This window comes from Delphinus delphis, chromosome 16 (genome assembly GCF_949987515.2).
Source record: "Delphinus delphis chromosome 16, mDelDel1.2, whole genome shotgun sequence".
Taxonomy (NCBI): Eukaryota; Metazoa; Chordata; class Mammalia; order Artiodactyla; family Delphinidae; genus Delphinus; species Delphinus delphis.
This window is the reverse complement of record NC_082698.1, coordinates 28,248,086-28,263,355: the sequence shown is the minus strand read 5'-3', so window position 1 is coordinate 28,263,355 and position 15,270 is coordinate 28,248,086. Positions and strand designations below refer to the sequence as shown.

At 41.7% G+C, this 15,270-nt stretch overlaps 1 protein-coding gene across 4 annotated transcripts in view; it reads left to right on the top strand.

Annotated features, from left to right (window-relative positions):
* The window catches only part of ABCC2 (ATP binding cassette subfamily C member 2), an 89,041-nt gene that overhangs the window by 58,037 nt on the left and 15,734 nt on the right, over positions 1-15,270 (top strand). For 2 of the 4 annotated variants that reach the window (XM_060034275.1, XM_060034272.1), the window contains 3 exons: positions 593-759; positions 3,187-3,381; positions 4,701-5,230. In XM_060034275.1, coding sequence (XP_059890258.1) covers positions 593-759; positions 3,187-3,381; positions 4,701-4,830 — 492 coding nt within the window. In that variant the 3' untranslated portion in view covers positions 4,831-5,230. Of the gene's footprint in view, positions 1-592; positions 760-3,186; positions 3,382-4,700; positions 5,231-13,362; positions 14,715-15,270 lie in introns of those variants that run through there. The other 2 variants (XM_060034273.1, XM_060034274.1) reach the window with 2 other exon arrangements.

Below are 15,270 nucleotides of genomic sequence, written 5' to 3'. Positions count from 1 at the left end.
CTGCAGTGGGGAAATCTTGGAGAAGCTGGACCACTAACTAACCAGCTTTCCATCTCAGACCAGTCCTGCTCACTTTCTTGGCCACAAGGAATTACTGGTTCCTTTTCTTTTATAAAAAAAATTTTAAATATATATATGTGTATATGTATACATATGTATATATATGTGTATATATATTAAAAGCCAGATGTTTACTTATTAAAAATTTTTTTAAATTTTATTTTTGGCTGCATTGCTGCACGGGGGCTTTCTCTAATTGTGGTGAGCAGGACTACTCTTCGTTGCGGTGTGTGGGCTTCTCATTGCGGTGGCTTCTCTTGTTGCGGAGCACGGGCTCTAGGCGCGTGGGCTACAGTAGTTGGTGGCTCGCGGGCTCAGTAGTTGTGGCTCACGGGGTCTAGAGCACAGGCTCAGTAGTTGTGGCACACGGGCTTAGTTGCTCCGCAGCATGTGGGATCTTCCCGGACCAGGGCTCGAACCCGTGTCCCCTGCATTGGCATGCAGATTCTTAACCACTGCACCACCAGGGAAGTCCCTACTTGTTCCTTTTCTGACATTAGCCCCAGTAACTCCCTTGTCCCTTGACTTGCAGGATCCCATCCTGTTCTCTGGGAGCCTGAGGATGAATCTAGACCCTTTCAACAACTACTCAGATGAGGAGATTTGGAAGGCCTTGGAGCTTGCTCACCTCAAATCTTTCGTGGACGGCCTGCAAGCTGGGTTGTCCTACGAAGTGACAGAGGGTGGTGACAACCTGAGGTAATGTTTCATAACCCACTTCCCCCACAGGCTGTGTAGGAAGCGAGGGGACCACTACTTTTGTTACTCATGCATGGTGGTGCCTGGCATCAAAGAATTTTCACTCTCCAGGTCTAATTCCTAATGCGTAAAACGAACTTGATGTGAAGATTAAAATAGATGTGAATGTGCTTGGAAACTCTTGAAAACCTTTGTCAGTAAACATACCCTCACAGGACATTACAAACATGAGCTTGCTGATCCCACCATTGTGCGGGTTTTCAGCTGCACTCTGCAATCAGGCTGAAAACAATCCCCATGCCTGGTCCAGCCCCAGAGAGTCTGATGTAATTGGTACGTGGCATTGCTGGAGATGGGAGTTCTAAAGGATCCCAGGGGTTGTTACAGGCACCTCAGTTTGAGAAGCCCTGATCTAAGGAGCACGTGGATGATGGAGATGTGCTGTCCGCAGGGTCCTTGGAACACCATAAACCAGCACAAAGACTCTTTTGGCTTCACAGTTCTTGTTACCTTTTCAAAGTGTTTCCTCATATGTTGACACTTCACATTTTCTGTCAGTTAACAAGTTGGCCTGGCATTTTCCCTACAACAACCTCTTTTCTCCCTCCACACACTGATGGTCAGCTCTCAGTCAAAGCTGGTGGCTCAGGGGCCGGCCTTGCTGCAGCGCTGGTGCCTTCAGAGTGGTGGGCAGGGCATGCAACATTAGCAGTTGGAGCTCAGAAGGGAAGGCTCAGTAGCTCAATTAATGGACCCGCTGCTCTGGCTTCACCTGGGAGCTTGTTATAAATGCAGAATCTCAGGCTCTACCCTACTATTCAGAATCCGCCCTTTAGCAAGAGTCCCAGATAATTTGTGTGCACGTTACAGCATGAGATGCACTGCCTAGAAGGTTGAGTCTTAAGTAGGCTGCACGCTAGAATCACTCGGGAAACTTAAAGTCCCAGTGCCCAGGCTGTACCCCAGACCGGTTGAATCAGGGTCCCAGGTGATTTCAGTGTGTAGCCCCAGGGAACACTTGTGAGCCTTGGTAGAGAACACCAGCATGTTTGTTTTCCCTCAGTGACAGATCTAGGAACTAGCAGGACTGAAGTAGGTCTTCAGGCCTATTAAAAAGGCCATTCAAACATTCAGTCAACATATATTGAGCACCTACTGGAAATACAGAGGAAAATGCCACAGACCCATCCATGCCCTCCTAGCACTTACAGTGTGATGGAGAAGACACACCTCGTGTGAGTAAATTCTGTGCAGTAAATGCTGCAGGTGTGCAGGGCCATGTGAGCAGGATGTGATAGGGGCCTAAGGACAGAATCACACCATCCTCTGTGAATGCTGGGAGAAACTTACCTGGCATTACCAGCGCCTTGATTTCAGACCTGGTGGGCTGCTGAAACCTAAAATTCCCTGATCAGCGACTGGAGATCAGTCAGCTTCGGGAGAGTCAGCAGCTGAAAGCCAAATTGATACCTTAGCAACAGCCTGTTACTATGAAGTCCAACTGAACGAGGTGGGAGTTGGGAAGCGTTAAGTAAATAGTTTTTCAGTGTCTCTGTTCTGACGTTACAGAGAAAAACTGGAAGTTCATCTTGGGTGACTTCTCATCTCCTGCGTAAATTTTCTTACAGAGAATTACAGAACTTTAGCCACCCCCTGTTTAATACGTTCCCTAATGGCCACAGCAGGAAAGAGCAATTCCAAATTCACGAATATTTCCTCCACATCACTTCCCAAATGTTCTTTATGTAAGTAAGAAGTCCAGCCTTCATTACTGGCTTTTAGCAATTTAAAGTGATTTGCATTTTACAGGCATATTCGAATTCCACAAACATTGCATCTCCCACCAAGACATCATGATCATTAGATAGCAACGGTTTCTAAACAAGGGAGAAGGCCCTGAACAAATAATTAGCCTTGAGACTAGAATTACACATTAAAATAACAAATGAATTTGCTAAGGCCACTAAGAAATGCCACTGGGGCATTCTCATGCGGTTTCACCCTATACTAATGGTGTCAGGTCAAATACTGCTGAAGTCGGGTACTGAGACATCACTGTAGCTAAATGCAAAGCACTATTCCAGGGTTAGTGTTTTCCAAACTTGTTAAACATGAAAATCTCCTGGGGTGTATTCAAAATACAGGTTCCTAGGCTCCTCCCCATTCTGACTGAGAGCAGGGCCCAGAAATAGGAATTTTTAAATTAAGTACCTGCGGTGGGTCTTCCAATTAATTGAGAAAGTTTGGCAAACATTGCCCTTGGTAACAATAAACAGCTAGTGGAAGAGGCTAAGGCATTCTAGGGGAATTTGGAAGTGTGGGTTTTGGAAGTCTGATCTGAAACATGAAATCTGCCCCTCCAACCGCCAACCCAGGTTATTCCTTGGTCCTTAGGGGCTAATGCTTTGTTTCTTCCACTGGCTGCAGCATAGGGCAAAGGCAGCTACTGTGCCTGGCCAGGGCTCTGCTTCAGAAATCCAAGATTCTGATCATGGACGAGGCCACTGCTGCGGTGGATCTAGAGACAGATCGCCTCATCCAGACAACCATCCAAACTGAGTTCTCCCACTGCACGACCATCACCATTGCCCACAGGCTGCACACCATCATGGACAGTGACAAGTGAGTCGGGGGACAGAGCTTGATAGCCACGGCTTAACCCGTTGTCAACAGCGATAGCCTCAGCCGTGAGGTCTCTTTACAGGTTTAACTACCGTCATTTTATTGATGAAAAAATGGAGGCTGAGAGATTGCAAGTAATTTGCCCAAAATTATACATCAAGCTAATGAAGGCCAACAGGGTTAAGGGAACTGTCTTGAAGGTAAAATGGGAAACTGTAACTATTAACTGAGTATGGGGGGTGGAGGAGGCCCAAGCCAGGAGTGATATATATTGCTCCATTGACCTTCCCAACTAAGCTGGGTCTCAGCTGCTCTGCCTGTAAACAAGCTTTCTGTTCCTTCTAACTCTGACAATCTGACAATTCAAAATGGGGGGGGGGGTCAGTAATCTTAAAACTGGAGAGAATAGGCTCCCTTTTTTGACCAAGGGGAAGGCTCCCTTTTTAAATCAACGTATCCTTAATGTGTATCCTTAAAAAAAAAGGAAAAAACTTACGTAAATAGTGTAAGAGTATAATCAGTGTAAGTCTATTTTGTTCAGTATTCCACAAGGAATCCATGTTGATGCAGATAGCCGCAGTTCAGTCATTCTCGCTGCGTTGTAGCCTAGTATGAATAAACATCCTGTTATCGTATTGGTCACCTGGACCCGCGCTGGTGTCCTAGCCTAGAGACCCCTCGTCTTGGCCAGGGAGCTTCTTTTTCCGCTCAGATTCGCACAGCCAATAACAAAACCAATGCTAAGACTTTCCAGCACAAGTTTTATTCAATGGCCAAAGAATGGAGAAGTGGGAATTAATTAGTTCACAAATCAACTTTCTCAACCCGATCTGGGTGGAGACACCATTTATATAGGAGGGTTGAGGGGAAAAGGGAGGGAATTGGAAAGAGTAGGAGGAATATTTATGACTAATCTGAGAAGAGGGGTGTGGTTTGAACGGGAACTGATGCAACCCTCCTTTTCAGTCCTTGTCTGGGCTTTTCCGGTTGTTGTCATGGCAATTGTCCATATCATGGTGCTGGTAGGTGTGTCATTTAGCATGCTAATATATTACAATGAGCATAATGAGGCCCAAGGTCTACTGGAAATCAAATCTTCCACCACCTTGGGCCCAGTTTGTTCTAACCAGTTCTTGTTTTTCTCTTTGCAGCTTACTCCTGAAACTTAGATATGAGCACTTGGTTTCCATTTGAGGGAGGGGCAGGGGTATGATTCTGGGGCAACAGCCTTGGTAACAATATCGAGACTTAGTTCTGGTTATTATGAATGCCAAGGTTTGAGACACTGCTTTCTAAGACTTCTCTCTTTTTTGTTTCAGGGTAATGGTCCTAGACAACGGGAAGATTGTAGAGTATGGCAGCCCTGAAGAACTGCTGAAAAACACTGGCCCCTTTTATTTTATGGCCCAAGAAGCTGGCATTGAAAATACGAACTGCACAGCATTCTGACAGCAAGTCTTACAGGTTAGAAAAGGACTATTAGGATCATTCCTTATTTTTTGTGAAGCATATCATACATCTAAAAGTGTGTGTAAAATGTATGTTTTAAATAAGGATCGTAAGTGGACACCCACGTCCCTGCCAGCCAAGATTTTTTTTAATGAGTATTACCAGCTACATCAGAAAACCCCTGACGATCCACTTTGATCGTACCTCCTTGCTACCCACCCCCCACAAAAAGCACCACCATCCTAATTTTTGTGATAATTATTCCTTTGCTTTTTGTTTTAGTTTTACCACTTGCCTTAAACAACATGTACCATTTTTTAGCTTATGCGAACGGCCTGACTCATACTGCATGTATTCTTCCATGACTTGTTTTGTTCAATATTATATTGGAGATTCATCCACGTCGATGCGTGAGGCTGGTTCATTCTCACTGCTCTGTAGTACGGCAGTGTGTGAAAACGCCAGTTTATCCAATTTAGGTTGGTCAGCAGTGGGGCTATTTCCAGGCTTTGTTGTTTTTCCCTGTTATGAACAGTACTGCTATGAACATTCTGGTACATAAGTCCTAAGATACATGTGTAAGAGTTTCTTTAGGCATAACGTAAAGGAACGGGAGGTGTGCATATGTTTAAATGCATATAGGAGGTAACGCCAAACTGTTAATGCCAATTCAAAACATTTCTGTCAATCTGATGAGTATGAACTGGTGTCTCCTTGAGGCTTTTAAATGTAGAGTTCCCTGGTGACCGTTGAGGTTTCCGTATGCGGTGTCTGCTGGTTCTTGTTCACAGTGCTTCGTTTCCTTGGATACCTTGTGAATGTTTACCTTAAGTTGCTCAATCTCCTTAGCATTTTTTAAAAAACTGAAGTGTAGCTGATTTGCAATATTGTGTTAGCATTTTGCCTGTGGACATTCTTTGAGGCCTGAGTTGAATCTGAGCTCTCTTAAGAGGAATTGTGAAAGCTTCTGCCTGCCACCTGGGGGCACTACCCAGAACCAATCTGAATTAAATACTTCACTAAGGGGTTTCAAACTTTACAGTTAGTGGGACTTCAGACCACAGTCCTGTGCGAGAGCCAGCTTGTGGTTTACAGAATCTCAAGGGAGCTTCGTCCCCTTGATCTAGCAGCAGGTTGGAGATAGATGTGTGGCCTTGACTCCTTCCGCGTGGCGGCGTTTATTCTTCACTTACTTGTATACCACGGTACAGCCCTTTCGGGCTTGGGTTCGTCAGAGGGTCTCCTGTAGCTTCTCCATCTTTGGCAAGCCTTGGCGTTCTCTCTTGCCTCAGTATCCTCTGTTGTCCACAAAGGTCAAGGTCTCCAGGTTTCAGAAGTCACCCTAAGCCTTGACCCTTCTTCTCCTTCTAGGGTTTCTTGTGTCACATCATTTTGGGTTCAGCATATTCCTTACCTCCATTTCAGTGATACAGTTATGAAAGATTTTTATTTATTCATCACTGTATCTATTTGTTGAATGAGATGCTCAGAGACTTAAACTTCCTAAATGAGGGTCTTACACAGCTGCAGGCAGGATGAGGAAGGGACTTGTTACCTCCTATTTGCTCTATTCCCATCAGCATCACTCTAGCAATGTTGGTTTCCCTGCAGTGGCAGTTTTTCCAATACTCACAAAACCAGTGTGGTCTTGCCAGCACCAGCAGAGCAGCGCCCCCTTCTGGGAAGTCTGGGTTTCAGTTTCAGTTTTAGCGACGCCAGCCTCTTCCCTTTTGTTCCCGTGGCCCTGTGATGTTTGCTTTTGCCCTTGCTAGCTCTCTGATACTTGTTTTCCTTTGGCCCTTTCTTCAATGCCTATTTAATGATTCTTTATATTGTTCTGTTGAAATAACCTGTGGTTTTTGTCTCCTGACTAACCGAATAGATACAACCTTGGAGATAATCCAGTTCAAGTCCCTTATTTTTCAGATAAGCACCAGACTGAGAACGGTTATATGATATCTGGAGTCAAAACATGAGTGTTTATGGCAGAGCCAGGGCCAGAAACCAACTTCCTGATTTGATCTAATGATTTCTTCTTTTTCCTATAATGGGAGAGGGTTTTCGATCTACCTTCTCCTGTGGATGCAGATGAAGAGAGGGGAAGCGTTATCTTTTTCTCAGTAGTGATGACTCAGACATCCAGTGAAGGTGGAGGGAACCAGAAGCAACCTGGATCCAAAACTTTGATGATGACTCCTCCCCTCCAGATCTTCTGTTGGCCCAGGACCCGGGTAATGCAATCCGCACTATGGACCACTTACAACATGATCGCTCTTGCCTACTTTCCTTCTGAGGTCCTCTTCGCTGCTTATCCTTGAAGCATTACGATGTCCCTAAGCTTTTGTCCTTGACCCCCCAGTTCCTCTATATTTTCTCTGTAATAGATTTCATACACTCTTGTAGTTTCAACTTCTACACATACGATTCTCATTTCTAGCCTCTTCCTCTGCTCCAGTTTTGAGATTCATATATTCACTTGCTTCTGGTAGTATCACCTGGATATCCTTCAGGTGTCTGACATGCAAATCACCCTACTTTGACAGACCTGTCTACTTTTTTTTTTTATAGAGCAGGTTCTTATTAGTCATCAATTTTATACACATCACTGTATAGATGTCAATCCCAATCGCCCAATTCATCACACCACCACTACCACCCCGCCGCTTTCCCCGCTTGGTGTCCATACTTTCTCTACATCTGTGTCTCAAGTTTTGCCCTGCAAACCAGTTCATCTGTACCATTTTTCTAGGTTCCACATAAGTGCGTTAATATATGATATTTGTTTTTCTCTTTCTGACTTACTTCACTCTGTATGACAGTCTCTAGATCCAACCATGTCTCAACAAATGACCCAATTTCGTCCCTTTTTATGGCTGAGTAATATTCCATTGTATATATGTACCACATTTTCTTTATCCATTCATCTGTCGATGGGCATTTAGCTTGCTTCCATGACCTGGCTATTGTAAATTGTGTTGCAATGAACCTTGGGGTGCATGTGTCTTCTTGAATTATGCTTTTCTTGGGTATATACCCAGTAGTGGGATTGCCGGATCATATGGTAATTCTATTTTTAGTTTTTTAAGGAACGTCCATACTGTTCTCCATAGTGGCTGTATCAATTTACATTCCCACCAACAGTGCAAGAGAGTTCCCTTTTCTCCACATTTGTTGTTTGTAGATTTTCTGATGATGCCCATACTAACTGGTGTGAGGTGATACCTCATTGTACTTTTTTTTGTGTGTGTGGTGCATGGGTCTCTCACTGTTGTGGCCTCTCCCATTGTGAAGCACAGGCTCTGGACGCGCAGGTTCAGCGGCCATGGCTCACAGGCCTAGCCACTCTGCGGCATGTGGGCTCTTCCCGGACCGGGGCACGAACCTGTGTCCCCTGCATCGGCAGGTGGACTCTCAACCACTGCGCCACCAGGGAAGCCCCTCATTGTAGTTTTGATTTGCATTCCTCTAATAATTAGTGATGTTGAGCAGTTTTTCATGTGCTTCCTGGCCATCTGTATATCTTCTTTGGAGAAATGTCTATTTAGGTCTTCTGCCCATTATGGATTGGGTTGTTTTTTTTACTATTGAGCTGCATGAGCTGTTTATATATTTTGGAGATTAATCCTTTGTCCGTTGGTTCATTTGCAAATATTTTCTCCCATTCTGAAGGTTGTCTTTTCTCTTGTTTATGGTTTCCTTTGCTGTGCAAAAACTTTTAAGTTTCATTAGGTCCCATTTGTTTTTATTTCCATTACTCTAGGAGGTGGATCAAAAAAGATCTTGCTGTGATTTATGTCAAGGAGTGCTCTTCCTATGTTTTCCTCTAAGAGTTTTATAGTGTCCGATCTTACATTTAGGTCTCTAATCCATTTTCTTTATTTTTGTGTATGGTGTTAGGGAGTGTTCTAATTTCATTCTTTTACATATAGCTGTCCAGTTTTCCCAGCACCACTTATTGAAGAGACCATCTTTTCTCCATTGTATATCCTTGCCTCCTTTGTCATAGATTAGTTGACCATACGTGTGTGGGTTTATCTCTGGGCTTTCTATCTTGTTCCATTGATCAATGTTTCTGTTTTTGTGTCGGAACCATATTGTCTTGATTACTGTAGCTTTATACTATACTGTGAAGTCAGGGAGTCTGATTCCTCCAGCTCCGTTTTTTTCCCTCAAAACTGTTTTGGCTATTCGAGGTCTTTTGTGTCTCCATATAAATTTTAAGATTTTTTGCTCTAGTTCTGTAAAAAATGCCATTGGTAATTTGATAGGGATTGCATTGAATCTGTAGATTGCTTTGGATAGTATAGTCATCTTCACAATATTGATTCTTCCAATCCAAGAACATGGTATATCTCTCCATCTGTTGGTATCATCTCTAATTTCTTTCATCAGTGTCTTATAGTTTTCTGCATACAGGTCTTGTCTCCTTAGGTAGGTTTATTCCTAGGTATTTTATTCTTTTTGTTGCAATGGTAAATGGGAGTGTTTCCTTAATTTCCCTTTCAGATTTTTCATCATTACTGTATAGGAATGCAAGAGATTTCTGTGTATTAATTTTGTATCCTGCAACTTTACCAAATTCATTCATTAGCTCTAGTAGTTTTCTGATGGCATCTTTAGGATTCTCTATGTACAGTATCATGTCATCTGCAAACAGTGACAGTTTCACTTCTTTTCCAATCTGTATTCCTTTTATTTTTCTTCTCTGATTGCCATGGCTAGGTCGTCCAAAACTATGTTGAATAATAGTGGCGAGAGTGGACATCCTTGTTTTGTTCCTGATCTTGGAGGAAATATTTCAGTTTTTCACCACTGAGAATGATGTTTGCTGTGGGTTTGTTGTATATGGCCTTTATTATGTTGAGGTAGGTTCCCTCTATGCCCACTTTCTGGAGAGTTTTTACCACAGATGGGTGTTGAATTTTCTCAAAAGCTTTTCCTGCATCTATTGACGTGATCATATGGTTTTTCTTCTGCAATTTGTTAATATGGTGTATCACATTGATTGATTTCATATATTGAAGAATCCTTGCATCCCTGGGATAAATCCCACTTGATCATGGTGTACGATCCTTTTAATGTGTTGTTGCATTCTGTTTGCTAGTATTTTTGCATCTATATTCATCAGTGATATTGGTCTGTAATTTTCTTTTTTTTAGAGTATCTTTGTTTGGTTTTGGTATCAGGGTGATGGTGGCCTCATAGAATGAGTTTCGGAGTGTTCCTTCCTCTGCAATTTTGTGGAAGAGTTTGAGAAGGATGGGTGTTAGCTCTTCTCTAAATATTTGATAGAGTTCACCTGTGAAGCCATCTGGTCCTGGACCTTTGTTTGTTGGAAGATTTTTAATCACGGTTTCAATTTCATTACTTGTGATTGGTCGGTTCATATTTTCTATTCCTGGTTCAGTCTTGAAAGGTTATACCTTTCTAAGAATTTGTCCATTTCTTCCAGGTTGTCCATTTTATTGGCAGAGTTGCTTGTAGTAGTCTCTTAGGATGCTTTGTATTTCTGTGGTGTCTGTTGTAACTTCTCCTTTTTCATTTCTAATTTTACTGATTTGAGTCCTCTCCCTCTTTTTCTTGATGAGTCTGGCTAATGGTTTATCAATTTTGTTTATCTTCTCAAAGAATCAGCTTTTAGTTTTATTTCATTTATTTGTGCTCTGATCTTTATGATTCCTTCTGCTAACTTTGGGTTTTGTTTGTTCTTCTTTCTCTAGTTCCTTTAGGTGTAAGGTTAGATTGTTTATTTGAGATTTTTCTTGTTTCCTGAGGTAGGCTTGTATAGCTATAAACTTCCCTCCTAGGACTTTTTTTGCTGCATTCCATAGGTTTTGGATCGTCATGTTTTCATTGTCATTTGTCTCTAGGTATTTTTTGATTGCCTCTTTGATTTCTTCAGTGATCTCTTGGTTATTTAGTAATGTATTGTTTAGCCTCCATGTGTGTGTGTTTTTTACGTTTTTTTCCCTGTAATTGATTTCTAATCTCATAGCATTGTGGTCAGAAAAGATACTGATATGACTTCAATTTTCTTAAATTTACTGAGGCTTGATTTGTGACCCAAGATGTGATCTATCCTGGAGAATGTTCCGTGCGTACTTGAGAAGAAAGTGTAATCTGCTGTTTTTGGATGGAATGTCCTATAAACATCAATTAAATCTATCTGGTCTGTTGTGTCATTTAAAGCTTCTGTTTTCTTACTCATTTTCAGTTTTGATGATCTGTCCATTGGTGTAAGTGTGGTGTTAAAGTTCCCCACTATTATTGTGTTACTGTCAATTTCCTCTGATAGCTGTTAGCAGTTGCCTTATGTATTGAGGTGCTCCTATGTTGGAGCACCTCCAACATAGGTTGTATCTTCTTGGATTGATCTCCTGGTCATTATGGAGTGTCCTTCCTTGTCTCTTGTAACATTCTTTATTTTAAAGTCTATTTTATCTGATATGAGTATTGCTACTCCAGCTTTCTTTTGATTTCCATTTGCATTTCCATTTCCATCCCCTCATTTTCAGTCTGTATGTGTCCCTAGGTCTGAAGTGGGTCTCTTGTAGACAGAATATATATGGGTCTTGTTTTTGTATCCATTCAGCAAGCCTGTGTCTTTTGGTTGGAGCATTTAATCCATTCATGTTTAGGGTAATTATCGATATATATGTTCCTATTACCATTTTCTTAATTGTTTTGGGGGTTTTTTTGGTCGGTCCTTTTCTTCTCTTGTGTTTCCCACTTAGAGAAGTTCCTTTAGCATTTGTTGTAGAGCTGGTTTGGTGGTGCTGAATTCGCTTATCTTTTACTTGTCTGTAAAGCTTTTGATTTCTCCATCAAATGAATGAGATCCTTGCTGGGTAATCTCGGTTGTACGTTCTTCCCTTTCATCACTTTAAGTATCTCATGCCACTCCCTTCTGTCTTGTAGAGTTTCTGCTGAGAAATCAGCTGTTAAACTTATGGGAGTTCCCTTGTATGTTATTTGTCATTTTTCCCTAGCTGCTTTTAATAATTTTTGTCTTTAATTTTTACCAATTTGATTACTATGTGTCTCAGCATGTTTCTCCTTGGGTTTATCCTGTATGGGACTCACTGTGCTTCCTGGACTTGGGTGGCTATTTCCTTTCCCATGTTAGCGAAATTTTCGACTATAATCTCTTCAAATATTTTCTCTAGCCCTTTCTCTCTCTTTTCTCCTTTTGGGACCTGTATAATGCGAATGTTGTTGTGTTTAATGTTGTCCCAGAGGTCTCTTAGGTTGTCTTCATTTCTTTTCATTCTTTTTTCTTTATTCTGTTCTGCAGCAGTGAATTCCACCATTCTGTCTTCCGGGTCACTTACCCGTTCTTCTGCCTCAGTTATTCTGCTATTGATTCCTTGTAGTGTAATTTTCATTTCAGTTATTGTTCATCTCTGTTTGTTCTTTACGTCTTCTAGGTCCTTTGTAAACATTTCTTGCATCTTCTCGATCTTTGCCTCCATTCTTTTTCCGAGGTCCTGGATCACCTTCACTATCATTATTCTGAATTCTTTTTCTGGAAGGTTGCCTATCTCCACTTCATTTAGTTGTTTTTCTGGGGTTTTATCTTGTTCCTTCATCTGGTAGATAGCCCTCTGCCTTTTCATCTTGTCTATCTATCTGTGAATGTGGTTTTTGTTCCAGAGGCTACAGGATTGTAGTTATTCTTGCTTCTTCTGTCTGCTCTCTGGTGGATAAGGCTATCTAAGAAGCTTATGTAAGTTTCCTGATGGGAGCGACTGGTCGCTGCAATGCTTTGAAGAAGTTTTCTTCTCTGCTAGTGTTGGAGGGTCTCCTGCTGAGGCTGTGGCTCACCATGGGGACAAGGACACTAGCAGCAGAAGTTCTGGGAAGTAGTCCATGGCGTGAGCCCTCCCAGAGTCTGCCCAGACCTGTCTATTTCTTCCTCCCCTCTAAAAAGATTTTTTGCCTGTACTTTCTAACTCAAGTGGTGGCATCATTGTCCATACAAGTCCTACAAAATGAAAACCTGTGTATCACTCGCAACTTTTCCTTTTCTTTCCAGATCTATTAGCCATCAAGCCATTCCAGTTTTACTTCTGCACCCCTACTGTTTTTGCCATAGTTCAGTTTCTCCTCACTTCTATCCTGGACTGAGGGCATAGTTATCCCTGCTTCCAGTGTTGTTTTCCTCAAATATACCCACCAATGGCTACCAGAGTGATCTATTATGAAAAACTGACCAGGTTACTCTTCTGCTTAAACCCTTCATTCAATAGCTATCTGGAATAAAGTTAAAATTCCTTAGTATGGTATAACGAAGCTCCTAACATCCAATCCAGTCTCATTTATTCCAACTCCCGTACCTCATGTTAAGCTCCAGCAACATTAAAATGCTTTTAGATTCCCCATACCCACAATTACTGTTTGACTCTAGCCTTTTCCTTATCTATCCCCTCTGTTTGGAATCCCAGGACTACCTCTAACTCACTCATTAAGACTCAGTAAGAAGTCATCTTCTCCCAAGAGCCTTCCCTGACTCCCTCTCCTCTCAACCCCCAGGCTAGCTTCAGCACTGCAGTGGATTTTCAATCTTTTGGGCAGCTCTGCACGTGAACCTCAGTTCTACATGGACTCCTCCAACTTAAGATTCTTTGTGGGAGACCAGGGTGCAGCACTGTGATGAGTTTCCAGTAATCAGACACACCTGTGCCAGATTTTGATTCAGCTGCTGGAGACAAGAAAGAGGGAAATGTGTTTTGGCAAAGGTGACAGTCACTGTCATTGTCCAGAGGTAGGCAGGGGTGGTGATTAGGAGCAGGATCCAGTGATGTTGTGGTGTGATACTGAGAATCGTTCCTGGCTTCAAAGACTCAAATCTGGCTTGCTTATCCTCCCAAAGAGTCGGTGAGCAACCTATTATTATCTGAAAACTTCATTTCTGCTTAAGTTTACGACTTGGGGATTATTGTGTACACTAAATAATGCTCCTCAGCACACTTAATTTGCTTTTACTGTATTTATTTTGTTAGATAGTTTTCTGTTTGTATCTCCCTCACTAAGCTCTGAGCCTCTTGAAAATAATTTACTCTGTTTTATATCTCCAGTGGCTAGAATTTAGTAGCTACTCACTTGTTTTTTATTTATACAAAATACAGTGGAAAAACTTATGCCAAGAGTACAGCAACAGGATTGAAGATGACAAAGAAAGAATATACCAATCAATCAGACCTAAATTTCTTGCCAGCTAATTTTGTGAAAGTATCTGCTGAAACACCCTCTGAAGAAATTTTTCCTTTTAGGTAACAGAAATGAATACATTTAATCACAAATTCACATTGATCATGACTTTACCTAAAAATTAGCATACAACATTGTACAAACACTGACATTTAAATCCCTAAACTGCTGCAACTTAGATTTAGTTAGCAAAAACCATATTCAACTATCAATGTGGATTTAGTCTTCCACATAAATTAGACACTAAAACCAGTTTTTGAAAGGCTTCATATTGTTTGAAGACTAATCAAAAGTTGTAAAAATGCATGAAAGAACTGGCTGTAAGAAGCACTCCATTTTCATAGTATTCCTTTTTACTTTGTATGCAAATAATGGGTTATGCTGTAGAATTTAACTGCTACAGTGAAAAAGTATTTAGGAATGAAGTAGAAAAAGAGTATATAATATTTCTCTTAAGACTATTTTGGGGGAATTCACTGTGGTGCAGTGATTAAGAATCCACCTGCCAATGCAGGGGACATGGGTTCAATCCCTGGCCCGGGAAAATCCCACATGCTGCAGAGCAACTAAGCCAGTGTGCCACAACTACTGAAGCCCACATGCCTAGAGCCTGTGCTCTGCAACAAGAGAAGCCACAATGGGAAGACTGTGCACCTCAATGAATGAAGAATAGCCCTCACTTGACGCAACTAGAGAAAGCCCGCGCACAGCAACGAAGACCCAACACAGCCAAAAAAAAGACTACTGTGGTTCTCACTGAAAAAAAAAAAAAGACTAAGACTGCTCCTTTGTTCACCTTTAAAAGTCAAGGCCCTCCACCATCACCCTGATACCAAAACCAGACAAGGAAGTCACAAAGAAAGAAAACGACAGGCCAATATCACTGATGAACATAGATGCAAAAATCCTCAACAAAATACTAGCAAACAGAATCCAACCGCACATTAAAAGGATCATATACCATGATCAAGTGGGGTGTATTCCAGGAATGCAAGGATTCTTCAATAGATGCAAATCAATCAATGTGATACACCATATTAACAAACTGAAGGAGAAAAACCATATGATCATCTCAATAGATGCAGAGAAAGCTTTTGACAAAATTCAACACGCATTTAGAATAAAAACCCTGCAGAAAGTAGGCATAGAGGGAACTTTCCTCAACATAATAAAGGCCACATATGACAAACCCACAGCCAACATCGTCCTCAATGGTGAAAAACAAAGCAT